General features: G+C 39.8%; 1 protein-coding gene across 2 annotated transcripts in view; it reads left to right on the forward strand.

Moving 5' to 3' along the window:
- Positions 1-1,151: 1,151 nt before the first annotated feature.
- Positions 1,152-20,565, forward strand: part of TEX10 (testis expressed 10) — a 55,231-nt gene continuing 35,817 nt past the window's right edge. Inside the window, exons 1-8 of one of the 2 annotated variants that reach the window (XM_066560844.1) lie at positions 1,152-1,182; positions 1,592-1,821; positions 4,466-4,654; positions 5,251-5,954; positions 11,876-12,119; positions 13,930-14,042; positions 14,915-15,153; positions 19,540-19,675. In XM_066560844.1, the coding sequence (XP_066416941.1) occupies positions 4,475-4,654; positions 5,251-5,954; positions 11,876-12,119; positions 13,930-14,042; positions 14,915-15,153; positions 19,540-19,675 (1,616 nt within the window). In that variant the 5' untranslated portion in view covers positions 1,152-1,182; positions 1,592-1,821; positions 4,466-4,474. The remainder of the gene's footprint in view (positions 1,183-1,591; positions 1,822-4,465; positions 4,655-5,250; positions 5,955-11,875; positions 12,120-13,929; positions 14,043-14,914; positions 15,154-19,539; positions 19,676-20,565) is intronic. The other variant, XM_066560853.1, reaches the window with a different exon arrangement.

Below are 20,565 nucleotides of genomic sequence, written 5' to 3' on the forward strand. Positions count from 1 at the left end.
AATATGAGACAATAGAAACAAAGAGTTACGGACGTCCAGGTACTTTTTCTGGGCAGGCACAAGCCTGAAAAAGGACACTCGTTAACAAAGGATTAACCCTTAAAAACAACAGCCTGTTGCATATTCATACATTTCATACATGATGCATAAATTCCATTCAAACACAGGACTCTGTCTGGTCATTGTCAATTTCTTCCTCTGAATCCTAACAGCGCCTTCGAGGTGGGAAGAAGTTCGTTTCTTCTGATAAGAGAGCAATAAATTCTTTTTCTCTGAAAGATTTAGGTGTCCTGTGGCTGCTATCTTGCTGTGAGTCCTTTCTTTAAAAAAAGTATCCTACAAAGCATAGTTTCTATTTTAACATTTTCTATAATGTAAAACTATATTTAACACACTACTTAAGAGAATTAACACAGCATTACTTTCTAACACAACACATATAATACTCATTTTAATATTTGCAAAAAGCCGTAACAGACATATTTTATGAAAAATCCTTTCCTTAGGATTTTTCCTCCTGAGAAGCTGAGAGGCCTCAGGAACAAAATGCAAACAATGGTTATCTGCTGCTGTGGAATGCAACAGGTGCATCTGGGATTGGTCTCATGTGGTTGTTCCTAATTAATGGCCAATCACAGTCAGCTGGCTCGGACTCTCTGAGCCACAAGCCTTTGTTATCATTCCTTCTTTTTCTATTCTTAGCTAGCCTTCTGATGAAATCCTTTCTTCTATTCTTTTAGTATAGTTTTAATGTAATACATATGATAAAATAATAAATCAAGCCTTCTGAAACATGAAGTCAGATCCTCGTCTCTTCCCTCATCCTCGGACCCCTGTGAACACGGTCACAAAAAGCCAATCATAAAGTACACATTTTTCACAAACCCAGACCTCCCCTGACACAACCTGGGGCCATTCCCTCGGGTCCTGCCCGCCGGTCACCAAAGAGAAGCGATCAGTGCCTGCCCTCCCCTTCCCCTGAAAGCCGCGTTCCCGCCGGGCCGGGGCACTCCCGGGGCCGCCCCGCCTGCAGGGGGCGCCAGCGCGCGCAGCCGCGGCGGAAGCGCGCGTCCCGCTGGCGCGCGGGGCGGGCGCTGGCGGTGCCGCTCACGTGGGCGGCCGCTTCCGGGCAGGCGCTCGGCGGGGGCGGAAGCGGGGCTGGCGCTGCCGCGCGCGTGGTTGGTGAGTGAGGGAGCGAGCGGCCGCGCACGGGCCGGGCGGGAGGAGGCGGACGGAGAGCGGGATCGGGATCCCGAGCCCGGCGCGGTCCCTCTCGGTCCGGCCCTGCTCGCCGGGGCCGCCGCGCTCGCCGGGCCCCTGCGCCAAGGGCCGCCCGCCTTTTGTGCGACCCGCCCTCCCCTCACGTTCCTGCGCCAGGGAGGCGGCGGGAAAAGCGGGAGCCGCGGCGGCGCGGGCCGGCTGCTGCTCCTGGGCAAAGCGGCGGCATCGGCTCCGCCGCGCGCCGCCGCCCCTGCCCCACCTCCCCCGGGGGCTTCTCCTCGCCGCCTCGCCCGGCGATCCCCGGAGCCGAACTCGCGGCCTCCCCGGCGCCGGGCCGGCACTGACGCGCCTTTATTTGAACGCCTCGCAGAGCGACTGGAGCGGGGCGGAGGGAAGCGGCGTTCGGGGAGCGAGCCGAAGGATGTCCCGGGACGGCGAGGAAGGCAGCGTGACAGCCTAAACCCGCGGGAGGAGCGGCCGCTCCGGCGCTCGGGTACGGCGGGCGCGGGGTCGGGCGGTGCGGTGCGGTCCGGTCCCGGTGGCGGCGGCGGCGGCGGGGGATGCGCTGCCGGCGCGGGAGCCGCGCAGAGGTGATCGCCTGTAAGTATCGCTGTGCTGTGCCGGGAGAGAGCTCGCCCGCGGGGAAATCCTTATCAGATCGGAGGAATCGGTTAGGGCGTGTGCCTTGCCTTCGGGTTTCTCAGGATTTTCCTGACTGAGCAAGGTTGTGAGGTTCCCGAAGGATGCTGCTTGAGAGCTGCGAGGGAGTGAAACCAGAATAATTTGGTTGGAAAAGAGCTCCAAGATCATCGGGTCCTACCTGTAACCGAGTATTTTTCTGAGCCTGAGGTGAGGGTGCCTGAGTGACATCGGACGTGGTGTCTGAAAAGCGATGCATGCTACTTTATGTCTATGGAAGCCTGCATCGATTAGACGTTGTTTTAATGCTTTGGATTGTAAAGCCGTGTTAGTGCTTAACTGTTAGGTGCTCAGTTTTGCAGGAGGAGGGCCAGGTGAAAATATACAGAATCACAGATTAGTTAGGGTTGGAAGGGACTTCTGGAGATCATTCAGTCCAGTCTGCCTGCCAAGGCAGTATAATCTAGAGCAGGTGACATAGGAACGCATCCAGGTGGGTTGGATTGTCTCCAGAGACCTTCCTGGGCAGCCTGTTCCAGTGCTCTTATACCCTTAAAGTAAAGAATTTCTTCTTCATATTGAGGTGGAATTTCTTGTGGTTTTGTGTATGGCTGTTGCTCCTCATCCTGTTGCTGGGCACCACTGAAAACACTCTGGCACCATATTCTTGGCACCCATCTTGGAGAAATTTAAATGCAATAATTAGATTCCCTCTCGGTCTTCTCCAGACTAAACAAGCCCAGCTCCCACAGTCTCTCCTTGTAAAATGCAGTTTGTGTCCAAGGCAGTTGTTTCAGCAGGAAGTTTCATTGAAATGGTTACATAATTTCATCAGCTGTAGACAGTTTTGCCTGATGTCTTATTATGTAGCCACTGTGGTGCTTACATCCTTATATTTTGTAAGGATTTTTCCTTTGGTATAGCATGGTACATATGAATTGGAAATATATAGGCTTAGATTACCAATTATTCCCAGAATATTTATTGTGATGTAAGCTGTGCTGCTTTTAGCAGGAGAAAGGATATTTTACAAGCCTGCGCCTTTAAAAGAACTTAATTGCTCTGTTCAGTTGTGTGCACACCTGTGTTGTGAAGTTTTTATGCTGATTGGGAGCCAGACATCTACTCTTGTAAAAGCAAACCTTGTAAGTGGAAATAACTTCTATGCCAAAATTTTCTAGCTATTTCTATATATCAAGTGGTGAAATTCTTGTAATTCTTTCCTAAAAAGATGCATATGGTAAAAATCAAACATTTATTAAGCCATGGTTGTTATAGTTGGACACTAAAGGACCTTTTTCTTTTGGCACCAGGCTCCAAGTTTTTTAAAACCTTTTGAGTTCATAGGTTACTTGTGCCAAATTTGTACTTCAGTTAAAGTGGTCCTGCATATGATTTTTTAACCTAGTGTGTGAAAAGCAAAATTAAATTGCCGTCAAATGTTGGTGTAATCAGTTGTTTAAATTGTTTTTAAAATAATAGAAAATTACAGTCTGTTTTAAAACATTCTTTAATGATTTTCCTATTGATGTATCTATGAAATACTCTACTACAGCACAAATTTCAGCTTGAAGTCCATTGGGAAAATCAGCTGTAGGAATGATTATCACATCCACCAGAAGAGAATCATTGTTTGGATATGTTATTTAGAAATTTCTGGGTTTAGTCAGTTGTATTGTTGGAGTTTTTGGCTTGGGTTTTTCTTGATTCAGGGTTTTTTTTGTGGGGAAAGTGGATGGTGGTTTGTTTGGGGTTTTTTTGAGAGGATTAAATAAATCTGTGGTGTAGTGTTTGTTTGGGCCTTTTCAGTGCGTTCATTTTTTTTTTAACTTGGTAGATATGTACTTCAGTATCAAAACAGATAAAACAAACCTAAAAAGCTATTTAGAAACTTATGGGAGTTTTAATTTGTTTTGGTTATTTTGCCTCTATTCTAGTATGTTTGTACAGCTTACAAGTACAGTGGCTCAGATATCTCATTTCTTATGCCTTATTAAAAATGTCTGTTTTCCTTTTTTTTTTAGTCTGTAGTTGCCCATTTGACTTCTTCTTTCCCCCCACTTCTAGTTATATTTAAATGCACAGACTGGTATTTTCAGTGTAAGTTTCCTTAGGTGTTTTGTGTCCTTTTATTGGTGAAGGCCTGTTTAAACCTGTGATTGTCCATGTGCAGGCTGCGTGCTGCTAGTGATGGACTTGGTGAGCAATGTGCAATTGAAAGGGAACGGTTCACTGAGCTCCTTGGCTTGACAAGAACTGAGTATGTAAAAAGTTGCTTTGTTGGCAGGAACTTTTGAAAACAAAACCAAATCAGCAACTTAACTCTTGGTGAAGCAAGGGCAGACACAGATATCTGGATGCTTTATGATAAAGTAGTTCTCAACGCAAAGACGGCCAAAGGAGCAGCAGAATGTTTTCTGGACACTGGAAGAGCAGCTGCATGGAATCAGTCTGCATGTCTGTTTAGTCTAGCATCTTGTCTCAGGAGTGGACACTCGTTTATGCATAGACAAAAGAATGAAAACAGTAGCTGTTGTTAGGAGGGTGCTGCTCTTTGGTGGAAAAACTACTTTTGTATTTAATCAATTAAATTTTCTTTTTGCAGAGAATCAGGATGACTAAAAAAAGGAAACGTCAGGAGGATTTCCAGAAAGTGAAATTCAAAGTTGGGAAAAAAAAGCCTAAGCTAGAGAATGCAACTGATACTACCTTCAAAACAAAGGCCATACAAATTCCTGAGCAGCTTAAAGAAGATGGAGTGCTTCCTACACAAAATAGAAAACTTAACATAAAGGTATGCTGTGATATTGCATTCTGAAATGACAGAAAATTGCTTGCCTTTTGTCTAGGTTGACTATGTTTACTGCAATTTGGGAAAAAAAACATTTATAAAAAAAGTAAATAAATGCAGCGGGCTATCTGAATGCACCCTCGTTTTTAAACAATCTTGTATTTCTCTGGGGGTTGGATTTGTTTTACTTTCTTTGTGTCCTCTTCTGTCTCTTACAGCTCTGTGCTTAAATGGAGGAGAGCTATTCAGGCTGAGGTTTTGTAGTTCTGCTTTTGAGAACAAGAGTGAGAGGACTTTCCTTTGGTCATCACTCTGTTGAGTCAGTGGGGTTGTGCATAAACTTAAGAATGAGACCTAAGGACAAGTCATTATATCTTGTTTTTCCTATCACTGAATTCTGATTAACAATTTGTTAATTGTTGTGCTATAAAATGCATACCATGTTTGTTCTAAACCCATTTTGCTATTATGAACAGCAGTACATCATACGAATATTCTGTATTTTTAAGTATTTAGGAAAAATGTGCAGAAAATACATGGGGGAAATTTGAAAGTTAAGATAATAATGATGGCAAGTGTATATATTTGTTTCCTCATAGGATCTGCTCTCACAGATGCATCACTATAGCCCTGGGGTTAAGCATAATGCACTTCTCGGACTCAAAGAACTCCTGTCTCAGTATCCCTTTGTAATTGATGCACACCTTTCCAGTATAATAAGTGAGGTGGCAGCTGTGTTTACAGACAAAGATTCCAGTGTCAGAGGAGCAGCTGTTCACCTGCTGCAGTTCTTGGCTTCAAAAATAAGAGCGGAACAGATTGCTCCATTTTTTCCTTTGGTAAGTGCCCATCTCTCTAGTGCCATGACTCATATCAGTGAGGGAATTCAGGAAGATTCTTTGAAAGTCTTGGACGTTTTATTGGAAGCATACCCAGCTCTTCTTACAGACCGCAGCATTATATTGTTGAAGAATTTTGTAGAGCTTATTTCTCACCAGCAACTCTCAAAAAGACTGAAAAGCAGGGACAAACTTTCGTGGATGCTCTCTGTTAACCCAAATCGCAGAGTAACTTCTCAGCAGTGGAGGTTGAATGTACTTACCAGGCTCAAGAAGTTTCTCCAAGCAGTGGTAGATGGATCCAGTGATACAGAGGATGAAGGGCTTCAAGAGCAGGACAGCTCTCATTCTGTGAGGAACCCAGTATGTATTAGTTGGAAGCTCCATGCAAATAATCAGCAACCCATACAACTGTTTGAAAATGGTGGCTTACGACCAAAGATCAACTCGTCATTTAGACTGAGGTGAGAAAATGTTAACTAGTTTGGGAATTTAAGCCAATTAAATTGTGTGATCACAATTTGATTTTTTTTTGTGGGATTGTCCCTTAGCCATATTTTAGGACACTTAGTGTAATGTGTAATGTACTGCAGAGGCTTGAAAATACAGGAATACTCAGCAGATAACTGTATTGTGTATATCAAGAACCTTTCCATTATAAAGACTTTATTTTATGCTATTAATCATAATTTTGGATTACCAGCTCTGTTGGAATACTTTTGGAATGCAAACTGACAACTTCTTGCAGGATGTCTAACAGACCTAGGGACAAGTAGGCAAATTTCTTTGTGTGAAATGTAAGCTTGTTTGTGATAATGAATTTCACTGAAATTTTGTGCTTTTACCTTCAGGAGTCTATCATAAGCTTAGGAGTGTGTTATCTTTGACTGTAGCTCCTTTTAAAAAGGACAGCAGGATAGGATGTGTCTGGTGGTATGAAGTTCTGCTGAGTTTCCAATTCTAGATATTTTAATCACTTCACCAGTTTATATATTCACTGTGGATGAAAGATGTCTCGGCTGAGACATGCTGATGAATATGAAAGGAAGCATAGTTTGCTTAGTCACAGAAAGGTTTGTGTGGGTTTCAGTAGTACTGTAAACAGATGTGTGCTGAAGTTAAGGGAGAAATAAACAGCTGTTTGGATTCCTCTCTGATTCACCCACTAGAGGTGAACCTCCCACCTCACTTTTTGGTGCTTTTTGAACATTGGCATCCTCATATGCATTACTATGGATGTTACATATCTGCTGGCAGGAGACCTGGAATGGTGATGTAAAAAATGGAAGCAGTTTAGCTGTTACATAGCTCTGTTCCCTATGGATACCAAGGTGGTTTGAAGAAAAACCACAATCCTTGTTTTACTGCTGGAGTAGACAAAATAAGAGGTATAAAGCAGTTATACCAAATTCATCTAGGAAGTCAGTGGCAAAAAGGGGGATTAAACCCACAGCCTACTCCATTACTATGTCCATCTTATATCTTTGAAGGAATGAAGGACAGAAGAAGAGGTGTTCTCTCTGAATACACAGGTTGACCTGAATTGGCAGGTGTTTTCCATCTGTCAGGGAGAGACATCCATTCCCGCTCTCCTAGGCTTCCTCTTTGGAGGTAGATATTAATTATGGTAGGTATAGGAAACATATTAAGCTAAGTAAGAAGATCAGCTTATTCTCCTAAAAGTGGATGTCAGCATAAGTGTTCAGTCATGGCCAGCAGTATCTGCTGCAGGTGAGGTTTTAGATGGCAGCTAAAATCACAACTAAACATCACCAACTAGGCTGATGATGCCCCCTTGAGGCAGGGGAAGGGTTCAGTGCTGAGCACAGAGCAGTCCTATTGAGTTCCTCTTTGCAGTCAGAAGCACACAGTTGTGGACCACTGTGTGTCAGAGGATGCTTGTATTGTGCCCTGGGTGATATGCGGTGTGTGATGTACCAGGCCGTGTAATAGCTGAAGATGCATTGTATCCAAGGTCTAGGGAAATAAACTTTACATCTGGTGTCACCTGAATTGGATTCCGCTTTTCTGAGGAGCTAGATTTTGGTGGAACATCGTGATGTGCTTCTGGTTATAAATACTCACAAAAAGATGTTTGCAAGCATGAGGAGGAGCCAGAAGAATAGAAGGAAACGTGGCTAGAATCCAAGGCGAGATTGGCAAAGCAAGCTGATGGCAGCAGAACAGAAGAATAGAGAGGGAAGGATCATCTGCTGAAGGTACTAAAATGTTCTCATTTTATTGCATTTGTGCATATTTTTGATGTATTTGTTTTTCACAAGGGTATACAGCTTGTTTTAGTGACTATGTGTGAAGTTCCAATAGTGAAGAGTTGTGGTGATTTTTTGTATTGGCCGCTGAAATAATTTCTAATAATCTCAAGGTGTTTAATTCTGTCACTTCCAATCCCAGTTGTTGCCTTTTATGGCCATTCCCAGGCCTCTGCTATGGCCACTACTGCAAGGACAGAAATTAGTTGTAATAAGAGGTGCAATACTCTGTGTGTTTGTGTGTGTTTAAAGTCAAATAGTCAAGTCTATGACTAGCTAAGGATAATGAGTTGACCAAACCATAAGTAATTATTTGCAGAGTGTGTGTGCGTATTGGTGGTCTTTTCACTAATACTCCAAGAAAGTTTCAGCTTTGTTTTTCCAAACTGCATAATAGCATACTAAATTTTTAAAGTTCCTGTATCTATTTAATCTTGCAAGCTCATTGGACAGGGCTGACATATCAATAATAACGTAGTGATAATGGAATGAGATTTTCTGAATCAGTTTGCAGTATTACTGTGTAATAAAAAGGATAGATTCTGAGCTTGGAATGCTGGATGATTCAATGATGCAAATCTTAAGACTTTGTTATCTTGTGTTGTGTGGTAGATCTTCCTACTGTGTATAAATTAAAAATTGCAGTGTATTAGAAAATTGTTAGAATGTATTCTCTGCATTATGTGCTGACTGTGCTGCTTTTTGCATCAAACTCATTTCAGGTGTGGAAAACAGAAAGGCTTCACAACTCAAATGTGGTGGTACCAAGGCGTGTGATTTTTATTTTTATTTTGACTGGAAGAGAAACAGTTGAGCTTCAGGTTCTGCTGAGAGTTCAATATGAAGCTGCAGAGAAAAGCAAAAATGACTTGAGAAACTGAAATGGAAGATGAAGCATAGCCAATAAATATGTACATGTGCATCAAAGAGAAATGGAGAATGCAGTTCACTTGGTGTGCTGTGTGTTTGCTGTATTTGGCAGTGCACACAGAAAAGGAGAACAAGTAACCTGGCTTAAACTGCAAGCCATAAAAACTTAACTTCCAAAGACTTTTCCTGCTTTAAAGACCAGCAAGTTATTTCCTTATTTTCTATTTCTTTTATACTTTCTTTGACTTCCCTTTGCTGAATTTCTGTTGTCTTCTTATTGTCAAATGGCAGATATTTACACAATTTTTGTTTGTTTGGTCCTGCTGTATAAAAATACTGGCATTTTAAAGACAAATGGCAACTTAGGGGGTACACAAATACCTTGTAGCTCCTTTCAATAGTATTTCATTCTGATATAAAGGTAATATGCTTTGCAGTGTTTCTAAAAGTCACCCTACCACTCAAGGGTAGTGATAGCAGATGTGTGACAGCACAATTGCCATCAAACCTGCCCAGGTCAAGTGAACCTGTATTGTTAAGGATACTGTACTAATCAAATAAATGCTGGACAGATTGCTATTATACTTTGTCATCATCTCTTACTGGCACCTAAAATGTATTTTACACTTTTATTGTTAACTCTGAATGTGTGGAGGAGTCTTACCTTGAGAGATAAAGGCTTCTTCTGCAGGGGTGCATGAAAGCTATGCTAAGTATTCTTACCCAGTGCTTTCAGCAGCTGGGAGGAGTACCCCTTTTGGCACTAATTCTTCCTTTTTCCATTCCTTGTTTCAGAAAAGTACTGAAATAGTTGTGTGTTACACTTCTGTAAAAATCTTCCAGTGTGGATTACCAGCTCCTCAGGTTTCATGCACTATTCACTTTTTAATTGGGAGATTTTTGTGTTCCTTAAATAAGTTGCTGGAATTCCAGAGTTCTGCTGTAATATCAAGTAGTTTTTAGAAAAGAAATTACTAAAGACTACTACTTCAGAACTATTCCAGCTAATTACTGAAATTTCAGACTCTCATCTGAGAGCATAATCCTGTCACAGCATAGCATTTACAGGACAACCTCACTTCTTCAATCAGATTATAGTCTTGGTATCAAAAGGCTTTAGAATTCATTGTGATTGTAACTGAAAGATGGGATTTGTCTGCTGTATTTGAGATGACTGAGAGTTAAAAAGTCTGAGATAGAACCACTCACCTTAAACTCTTTGTAGTCTGAAAGAAGCCAGTGTCTACTTTAGTGCCTGCACTACAGAAGAGAAATAAGGCAAAAAACCAAACAAATAAACCACATTATATTTATTGGATATGTTGGTTGCTGCAGTTAAAGCTAAGCTTTATAAATTTTAACATGTTTGATAATTGTAGTAAGTAAAAGTAAAGCAATTTTTTTTTCTTATGATCAGTTATGTTACCGCTTATCCCTTTTATTTTGTGGTGGAGATCTAGTTTCTCTCCCCCATCTTGCCTTCATTGAAAAATGGCTTGTATTTGTCTCACACTTTGTTTTAATTGCTTTTCCCTGTTCCTTATCCACGTCATTAATACCTGGGTTTTGGTTTGGTAATTTTCTTGATACAGTGATATCAACTAGAGGGAAATGGCAGAATAAAATAATTATGATTTGTATTATAGATGATGGCAACAACTAGAAGGATAGAATTAATAGAAGATATAACTAATTTGATAATTTAGAAGTGACTAGGAAAACTGCTTTACATCTTCAATACGAAATTAAAATACTTGTCAACAAAACTTCTGCAGGTCTGTTGAAAGTTTTCCAGTTCCTATTTTGAGTGTATATGTAAAGAAAGATGACTTGGAGATGATCACTGAAATAAAAGGTAGTTTAGCAGGAGGTTCAGTGTGCTAATCTTATGTATGTTAGGAGATTAGAATTACGATAGGAATTCCCTGCTAGGAATAGCGTTCCTATTAGGGCGAGGTTGCCGATGGTGAGGCATGCAGTGGTTGTGGGGAGTATTTTTTGGAGTCCTCCTATTTTTTGGATGTCCTGTTCACCATTTAAGCTGTGAATGATGGAGCCTGAGCACAGGAAGAGCATGGCTTTGAAGAATGCGTGAGTTGAGATGTGAAGGAAAGCTAGTTCGGGTAGGTTTAGTCCGATTGTAACTATTATTAGTCCTAGCTGGCTTGAAGTAGAGAAGGCAATGATTTTTTTAATGTCGTTTTGGGTAAGGGCACACGTGGCTGCAAATAGTGTGGATAGAGCTCCTAGGCAGAGGCACAGAGTTAGGGCAGTTTGGCTATTATTGAATAGGGGGTGAGTTCGGATGAGGAGGAAGATGAATTAGGAAACAAAATCACAATGGAAAACAATTTACAAATGATCGATTGAAACTGTTGTTGCCTTTTTTAAGGAGTCTGTACTCGTTAAAATTAACAGGATTTATCCAGGGTTTTAGTTCATTTAAAGAATTTTCTTTTCAAATTGTATACAAATTGCTTCAATTTGTAGTAGTGTGTAGTAGCAGTGTTAGGTCATAACTGCTGATTATCCTTTCAGAGACACAAGGTGTTTTTTGAATAGGGGGAGAAAAAGAGTTGCTTTTCTTGATTTCTGGGAGATATTATATTAATTTAAACTGTATCTTAGTTTTTAAATTTTTTTAACTTCATTATCAGATAATTTTCTGTTTAGTTGCTTTTCAGAGCATAGTAGCTAAACATCAGGTGGGAACCAAAGGTATATTTTTACAGGAACACTTTTTTCCACATTTGATATGAAAAACATTGTGTTTATTATAGTTGGAGATGGTTATTAACTGTAATAAACCTTATGCATTTGACAACACCTTGTAGTCAGCTTCATTATTTTGCTTTAATGAGCTTAAAAGGGGTTTTTTATTATTTTGTTGTGCTGAATATAATTAATTCCTTACCGTTGGTTGAAGGTGATAGGATAATGCGTATTGTATTTCTCCATTTCATAGACTTTACGTGTAACAATGGGGAAAGAAATACTGAAATCTAAGAAGTTGTTAAAGAAGCACACAAACTTGCAGGGAGACTTGGGAGCAGGTTTGTTGTAGATGGTTTGAACCCCCTTTTTTTCCATGCTGAAATATCTAGCAAGAAAGCCAGCAAATATTTAATGTGTTAAAAAAAGTAACTTTTCCCATTATTTAGAAATCAGGAAAGTGGTATTACTGTAATCTTGTCTTGAAAGGTGTGATCTTTATCTTTTTGTGCTCTTTTGCTTTTGTTGTCTAGGTCTCTGACAAGTGTAATGGACAGTGCAGAAAAAGGCCTGTCCTCGGCTGAAAACTTAAAAGGCTTTATTGAGATAATAATTCCATTATTGATTGAGTGCTGGATTGAAGCATCTCCTGCACAATCAGCTCCCATTCTTGGAAACCTTTTGGAATCAGAATCTCAGCAGCTCATGCAGCAAGTTCTTAGCATAATACATTTATTGTGGAAACTCACGAAGCGACACGATGAAACATACAAAATGGTAAGGGAGAAATGATCCATGGCATAATGATGAAAGTTCATTTTCTTTTGAGTAGAAGCTAGTGGTTTGGTGATTTGAAGTACTGAAGACACTTCATTAAGAGAGAAAAAGCCTAGGTGTTGAGTAGATTTTTAATCTGGGTTTTATTGCCTTCTACTGTAGAAAAGAATCTGTTGAACTGAGCCAGGAGTTCAGTAAATAGTCTCCAGGAATCCTCCCTGACTGCAGTACAAAGGTTTTGAAACTGGAGAAGAGGAGCATTTTGTCTCCCAGATAACCTCTAGAATATAAATTGGAACAAAGTGTAGAATGGGGTTGTTTGTTTCTTGTTTTTGTGTGTTGAAAAATTTCTTGGGGGTGGGAGTGAACAAACCCTAAATATTTGGAAAGGTAGAAGATAATGGTGGTCTGAGATCCTGTAATTGCTTGGTGCAATCTGTTGCTGTGTCATGATTGGTAGAATCATAAGACATTGGATCAAAAAGGTTTTTAGGAAGTATCCTCTGAGTATCCTTTTATTCTCTCTGTATTTTACTTAGATAACTGAATTGCTTTTTTTTGGTAACTTTTGCTGCTTTTACAAAAAATTTGCAAACTGGAAAATTTGGCTATTGAGTAGGTGGAGGAAATGTCTTGACAGCTCCTGGTTTAATCTGTGTATAGGACTGTAGGTCCCTTTGCTAAAGGGAAAAAAAGCTACACATAGGGTAATTACTGGAAAACATTTGTGGAATTGTTACATTAGATCAAAGTTACCAAACATACCCAGCTTTGAGAGATGGATTCAGTGTGTCTGAGCAAAGTGCACTGTTCCTCTTTTTTCTTCTTCATCTTTTCTAGAGGCCCTCTTGGAAGTGGGCAAAAAGCAGGCACTTGACCTGGTAAATTCCTGTGGCAGCCTCCTGTCCCTAGCCTTTTTCTGAAGGATCCTGGAGAACTGCTGCCCTTAGCCATAGGGTGCCTGTATTTTGGTCATGTGAATGGCACACTTCTCTGTCAAGATATAAAGTGGTTTGGGTACACAGAGTTGGATTATGACCTTAAGTTGTTTGTGGGGAGGAAAAAATCTGAGGTTCATACAATTTGGTTTTTTGTGGAGCAAATTTCATTTTAGATTAATGGTTTGTTTTGTCTTTATAGTTACCATTATATACAAAATGCATTCAAATGGCTCAGTTTGAAAATAAAAGCTTTGCTTATTTAATAGCCCTTGGGCTTACAGGCCAAAGTGGCTATTACAGTCACTGTGGATAACCACTCTGTATATGCTTGGTGGAAAGCTATTGATCTTTGAAATAGTTTAATGGCTGTTCTCTGCTCTTAATAGTCAAATTTCGAAAAGATTATTCTGCCTGATCAATTTGATAGCAATGCAGGCTTTTTTAGTGATGAGTTCTGCTGGACACTTTGTGGAATGGTGACTGTCTGCTAACCTGCAAAGAGGTATCGGAATATGTTTTAAGTCCACTCTGATTTTAAGAACCCTGATAAATTGGTATAGGAGTACTTCATTCAGATCTATAACTCAGATTAGTATTGCATATATTCACGTAAATATGTGCTAAAAAAATAAAGTGGTTCAGTTAGCAACATGTTGTTGCTCAACCTTAACTTACAGCATCTTGTTATACTCCCTTGTTTTGTGGACCTTCATGCACAGCACTTGAAAGTAAAGATGTATAAACAACTTGGAATCAGAAGCTAAAGTTCCTAGTTTCATTGATTCCAATAATGAATTTTGGGACATGATTGTCTGGATTTATTTAATTTGCTACTATGTTTTCTGTCTGTCATCTGCTTTCCTTAACAGGAACTGTGGCTCCGAATGAATTACCTTGTAGATTTCAAGCATCACTTCATGCGTCATTTTCCTTATTCTTTACAAGATACAGTAAAACACAAAAAGAAAGATCCATGCAAAAGGTAAGAGTAAAATCAATGTCATGTACCAGCTTTAATTTCATAAGAGAAGTGGGACAATGTGACTCACGTGCTTTATCAAATATTTAGTTTTTAATGGTGGAAAATAAAACTTTTATTGTGTATTTCTTGAAGATCTGTGGAGATGCAGTTATAGGAAGGGTGCACTGCTTCAAATTGAGACATTTTAGTTGTTCTTTGTAAAAGTATTGTATAGGAAGTTGTCTGAATAGCATCCAGTAGAAAATTAAGTGCTGCCTTAGGGAAATAAAAGCATTTTATTCAACTCTTGATCTGGAATTTGCATATTGCTAAATGGTGATTGTTTTAGGCTGACTGGTTTCATATTTCTGCATGTTTTCTTCAGCTGACTGCTGAATTACATTAAACATAGTTCAAACATTCTTTTCACCTCCATATAGTCTTCTCTAGTTGTATTATGGGGCTGAGTAAGGACAACTTGGAGGGGAGATGGGCACACTGTGGCTGTCCTGTAGGGCAAAGCAGTACTGGAGCAGAAGCCAAACACACATTTCTTCACTTTTGATGTGTCAGAACAGATGCACCGATTCTGTTTTGCTACAGGCCAGTAGCAACTGGATCCAGAATCATTTTTAGAAAGGAGCATTCTTGTTTGTCTCTGTGGGCAGAAGTTGCTCTGTTCAGTGTGGAACACAATATTTTAGTAGTAAGTCTCCATTCGCAGCTCCCAGATGTGAGACTAAATTCATGCTAAAGTTGTTCTGAAATCATTCTGCACCTTTGCACTCTATGTAGAACACTGGTGTATTTACAAGGGGTATCAGCTGGTGTCCATTTTTATTTCAAAAATAATTTTTTGAAATCTTTCTGTTGTCTCCCCCTCCTCCCCTTAGCAACAGGAACTGTATGAAATCCTCAAACAACATCGACCATCTTTTACTGAATTTAACCTTGTGTGACATAATGGTTTCATTAGCAAGCGCTTCAACGCTTCAGACGGACTCTGGCTGGCTGGACATGATAAGGAAATTTGTGACAGACACTCTTCAGGATGGCAGCAAGCTGAATAGCAAGCAAGTGAACAGATTGCTTGGGGTGACTTGGAGACTAATGCAAATACAGCAAAACAAGGGTAAGATGAGTAGTTTCTGGAAAGCAAAATTATGCACTGACAAAGCTTTGAGTTGTTTTAGCATTTTAATGCTGCACTTTACATTCTCAGTTGTTACACCAAAATGCATTTTGTCATAGAAGTAAAATGAATTTTATGGTAATACCCTTGCATGTAGCATTGGAGACTTTATTTTTGGAATTTTGGAATGCTTTTAGATTCATTCTGTTGATATCCAAGGTACAAATATATTTGTATCTGTTTTCTGGTTTTTCTTCTTAAGATACTCTTATAAATGGAAGATTAGCTTTATATTGAAAAAGTAACTACTAGGCTGTAGAGCGGCATGATATTTTAATATGCCAGTCCTTATTTAAAGTCATTAACATAGCTGATAGACTTTCTCAAGTACTGTCAGATGACTGTTTTAGTTCTGTGGTGATGTGAAATGTCAAGATACTTTTGATGGAAGCTGCTGTTGAGTATTTTCCAAGGTGTTTGATTTTAATTCTTTTCCAAGAGAAAACATTTCCAGTTATGTCTTGCAGGACCAGTCTAATATTTTTGCTTCCTTTTTTTCTTTCATTTCAAGTGCTACTTGGTTGTATTCCAAATGAGACCTTGGATATATAGAACTTCAAGAAAGGACTTTATCAGTAACCAGAAAAGTGACAGCAGTCTTTTATGTTTTACCAGTGTGATAGGAATGAATTCCACATCCAAGTAGTTTAAAGAAAAGCCCTTAGCAACAGATACAATTGTTAGAATTGTAAAATGAAAATATGTCAAATATCCCTTAAATACATTTTGGCAGTTAGTTATATTTCCTACCAAATCTATTTTAATTGGGAATCTGTCTATTCCCATGTACCCTGATGACAAAGGTAATAACTACTCATTCCTATCTGCACTTCAAATTTAGTTTTATGTTAAAGGAAAATAACAATCCAAAGTTAGAGCCTGTTGCACCACCTGAGCTAAAGTAGAGGAGTTGCTACTCAGGAAAGTAACTTCCAAGAAGTTGTTAGACTGTTAGATATTTCAGGCCTTTCTTTGTAATGAAATACTGATTTTTTTTTTTTTTAAACTTTGCCAAACTTCCACCAAACAGTGGATAATTTAATAATTTTCTGCTGATCCTGTAGTAGTTTAGCGTGAAATTAGTTACCTCACAAAGCTGTGTCTGTTCATGTGGATGGTTTATCTCACTCCTTCAAGATAATCCTTGTGCAGTACTAAAAACCTGACTAGGTGTCAGATAGTAATTAATCTACCAATCTACCAGCTGTAGAGGAGATACAGCCTTGACATACTGGAGCAACAGGAAGATGGTTCAACAAGGAGAAGTGCAAAGCCCTGCACCTGGAGAGGAACAATCCCATGCACCTGTACATGCTGGGGGACAGCCAGGTGGAAGCAGCTTGGCAGTAAAGGACCAGGGGTCCATGTGGAGCCAGCAATGGGCCCTTGTGACAAAGAAGCCCAGTGGGGTCCTGGGCTGCATTAGGAGTGTTGACAGGAGGTTGAGGGAGGTAATCCTGCCCCTCTACTCTGCACTGGTGTGGCCACTCCTGGAGCAATGTGTCCAGTTTGGGGCTCCCCAGTAAAACAGTGGCATGGACATACAGGTGAGAGTCCAGCAAAGGCTGTGAAGGTGGTGAAGACACTGGAGCACCTCACCTGTGAGGAAAGGCTGAGTCAGCTGGAGATGAGAAGATTTGGGGAGCATCTCATCAGTGTATGCAAATAGTTGAAGGAGGGGAGCAAAGAAGAGGGAGCCAGGCTCTTTTCAGTGGTGTCCAGTGACAGGACAAGCAGCAGGCACAAACTAAAGCACAGGAGATGCTCTCTGAGCATGGGGAGGACCCTTTTCACTGTAAAGATGACCAAGGCACAGGTTGCCCATAGTGATAGTGGAATCTCCATTCTTGGATATACTCAGAAGCCGTCTGGACATAGTTGTGAGCAGCCAGATCTAGCTGACCCTGTGTCAAATTAGCTCAGTCATACATTCCCACTCTTATCCTTATGTGATTCTGTGGAAGAAAAACATTCTGTCCTTGATTGGTTTTTTGATAATGCTCTAGAAATTTTGAACTGTGTTGTGTCAGATAGGACTGCAAAAGTTGGTACATAGAAAAAAAATTAACTCTTGATATGTTGCAAACAATTTGACATGGAGATTAAAGCCTGGAAAGGGTACGTGTTATTTAGAAGACAATACAAAGTGAAAAATGAGCCATTACAGTAAAAAAAAAAAAAGTTAAGAGCACAATGGAAATCAAAAGAGGGGAAGTTTACATAGAAAAATCAAAAGAGCTAATGAAAAAGAGATTAAATAAAACCATAGGGAACGTCCTGTGCATTATCCTGCACAAGTATGGTTCCATTTTTCTGGATTGCCTGTTTTGAGTAGAGGTTTATGCTAGGGTGAAATGCAAATATCCCCTTTTTTTCTGTGAATGTGTAGAAGAGCTTGTAGCTGTGTTGTCTGAAGATTTATCTCCATCGCTTAAGATCAAACTTGGGACCTCTCTGTAGTTAGGAGGTCTGCTCCTTTTTTGCATTTCTCAGGTATGACTTCAACAGCAGCTTGCCTGCTAGTTGTGTTTTTGATAAATTTTCCTCATGCAACGAAAGGGAGCACACTCAGTCACTTCAGAAGGAAACTTGACATGTGCCAGTTAAAACAGAAGTATTTTAAAACCTCATGAGTTCTTCAGCTGTGTTTTGGACATCTGTATGATGTGGGCCTTTTAAAGTTTACTTTTTAAGAGTTCCTTTTAACTTCTATTTTTTTTAAGAGTTCCTTTTAGCTTCTATTTTTAAACTTCTCCAGTTCACATGGAGCAATTCAAATAAGTAGGACCTGTTTTACTTAAAATGCCACAAAGTTTTAGGGAAGTGAAAATTCTACTCAGAGTACTTATTTATTTTTATATTTTTTCTGTTAACAGTTTATCAATTAGCTATAAACTACATAAAGTTGTAATTGTTAGTCATTTAAGAATAAGCCAGCATTCTGTTAAAAAAATGCTGTTCGAGGTGAATCTTCACCTGAAGAATATGTGAATTGAGTAAGCTGATACTCCTGAGCATTGAAAATAATTTAATAATATATATCTTAGTTACATGAAACATTAAAATGGATTTTATTTTTCTGTTGAAAAATATGTTAGATTTTAACTTCTAAATGGATGGCTCCTGCTTCATGCTGGCATGTGACCATGCCATATTGGGTGATTTTTGTAGTAGAATCCTTATATGGTAACTTGAAGTTGAGTAAGAGTTTTACAGACCAAGACTGGCCCCTGACTGGATCCAGAATCATTTTTAGAAAGGAGCATTCTTGTCTATCTCTGTGGGCAGAAGTTGCTCTGTTCGGTGTGGAACACAATATTTTATCTGGTTTTGCACACATAACTTACTAAGACTGATCTGTGTACCTGGATGAAAAGACAGATGTTTCTCAGCTTTGGTTTAGGAAGATAATGAAGTGATTGCTGCTACTTAAGTATGCCTTAATTGGATTGAATTCCTTGGGACCACAAGCTCTTCTGTGACAAGCTGAGTTCAGGTCTCATACCTTTCATGTATTGCTTAAGTTTTCAGGTGCTTTCCTATTCTTTCCAGGCTTGTCTTCTCTGAATTCGGGTATTTTTTCATGCTTTGTTAATTTTTTCATCCAGTGATTTAGCCTAGTTTCCACAGAAAATGTTTGATCTCTTTTTCAGTCTATTACAGTAAGTTCTGTGTTTGCTGGCTAATTTTATCCAATTAGGTTACAGTGGTAAAGCTTTCAAATGTTAAGTCTGGTGATAGCACATGGTTGATGAGAGCTTCAGGGCAGGAAAGGTTGCAGGGTAGTTAGCAGTTCTTGCAGTGTCTTGCCAGCAGCCTCTTGAGGTATTTATTTTCTGGTTAATTAGCACGTGTAACTTGGAGCCAGCTGGTTCAGAGACAGGGAGAGCTGGTGCGTGTGTGGCAGGGAGAAAGGGATAGTGCAGAGAGAACTGAAGGCACTGTGACAGTGAGGTTTTGGGGAGCAGAAGTAGAAGAGAACATAAGTCTGAAGTTACAGCGCTAGAGGAAAAGGATTGGAAGATAGCTGTGAAAAGCAGGAATTAATTGCTTTTCAGCTACCTTGCAAGCTGTCTTCAGGAGGTTCAGAAGTTTTCATTTGCATGTTGTCTCTATTCTTTTGTGTTTCTTTTTGTTTCTTTCATAAGCTGCACAAGAAGTGTTGTTTGAATGGTTTAGAAGTCAGTCCAGAAGTTACTTCAAAACATTTTGGTACTTCCCTCTGGACTACAGTGTAAACAGTTGTAATAAAGATCACAGCTCTGTGTGTGTGCATGTATAAAATCAGAAGATTAAAAAATATTACTTCTGATTTTTTTTTCCCAGTAGCAACGGAACCCTTGATAAAAGCAGTATATACACTGTACCAGCAAAGGAATCTGCTCTTTCCGGTTCGTACATTGCTTTTGAAATTTTTTAGCAGAGTTTACCAAAAAGAGGATTTGAGGACACAACGAATCAGGTAAGAAAAAAAAAAGGCATATTGTTTTTCATTTCAAAATAGTGTATTTATTTTGGGAGTGAGAATGCTGAATTTATGTGTAGATATCATAAAACTTCATTCTGAATCTGTTTTGATGCTGTGTCACTGGAATTTGAAAGTTTGTGTGCTCTGTGAAATGGAGATTTAACAGCTTAGTTGTCTATCTTAGCATAAGTACTAGATAGATGTTAATGACTTAAATTTTAGCTTGAAGTACACTGCTACAAACTTATTGTTACTGACTGTGTGGCAGTCAGTGGACATGTCAAGATCATGCAGCTTGTAGACATGGAGCATTTCCATCACTTCATCCTGAGGTCATGAGCTTGTCACTTAGTGCCTCTGTTGATGTTCTGATAGTGGCTGTGTAGCCTTTCTGACTTAGTTTCTTAAGAAAAATACTCTGTTGTTTTGGGGGTGTGGTTCCAGAGAGACTGGGTTTAAGAAAGTGTTCTTGTTCTTCTGGGCTCCTGATTCATCGTGGGATCTATTAGATCATGGGCAGCTTTTAGATACCTGACTTGCTTCAGATGTAGTCAGTAAGAGGAGATTATTCTCTCTATGTAATGCTGTTGCAACAGTTTTTCATTAATCAGTGTGTCCAGATTGTCTCCAAATCTTTTCTAGAATGTATTTTTCAGCCAAGTCATCTTGGACATAAAAAGTTCCAGGACATAAAAACCTTAAACATGTGTTGATGTGTATGTGTCATTCCTGGCTCATTTGGGAATTGCAGCTCCCCTTCAGGTACTGTAAAGCATCTCTAAGGCTCTGGGAAGACCTTCTCTTCTCCAAGTTGAGCAACAACAGCTCTCTCAGCCTGTCTTCATAAGACAGGTGCTGTAGACCTCTCATGATCTTCATGGCCT

The sequence above is a fragment of the Molothrus aeneus genome, chromosome 1 (assembly GCF_037042795.1).
Source record: "Molothrus aeneus isolate 106 chromosome 1, BPBGC_Maene_1.0, whole genome shotgun sequence".
Classification (NCBI taxonomy): domain Eukaryota; kingdom Metazoa; phylum Chordata; class Aves; order Passeriformes; family Icteridae; genus Molothrus; species Molothrus aeneus.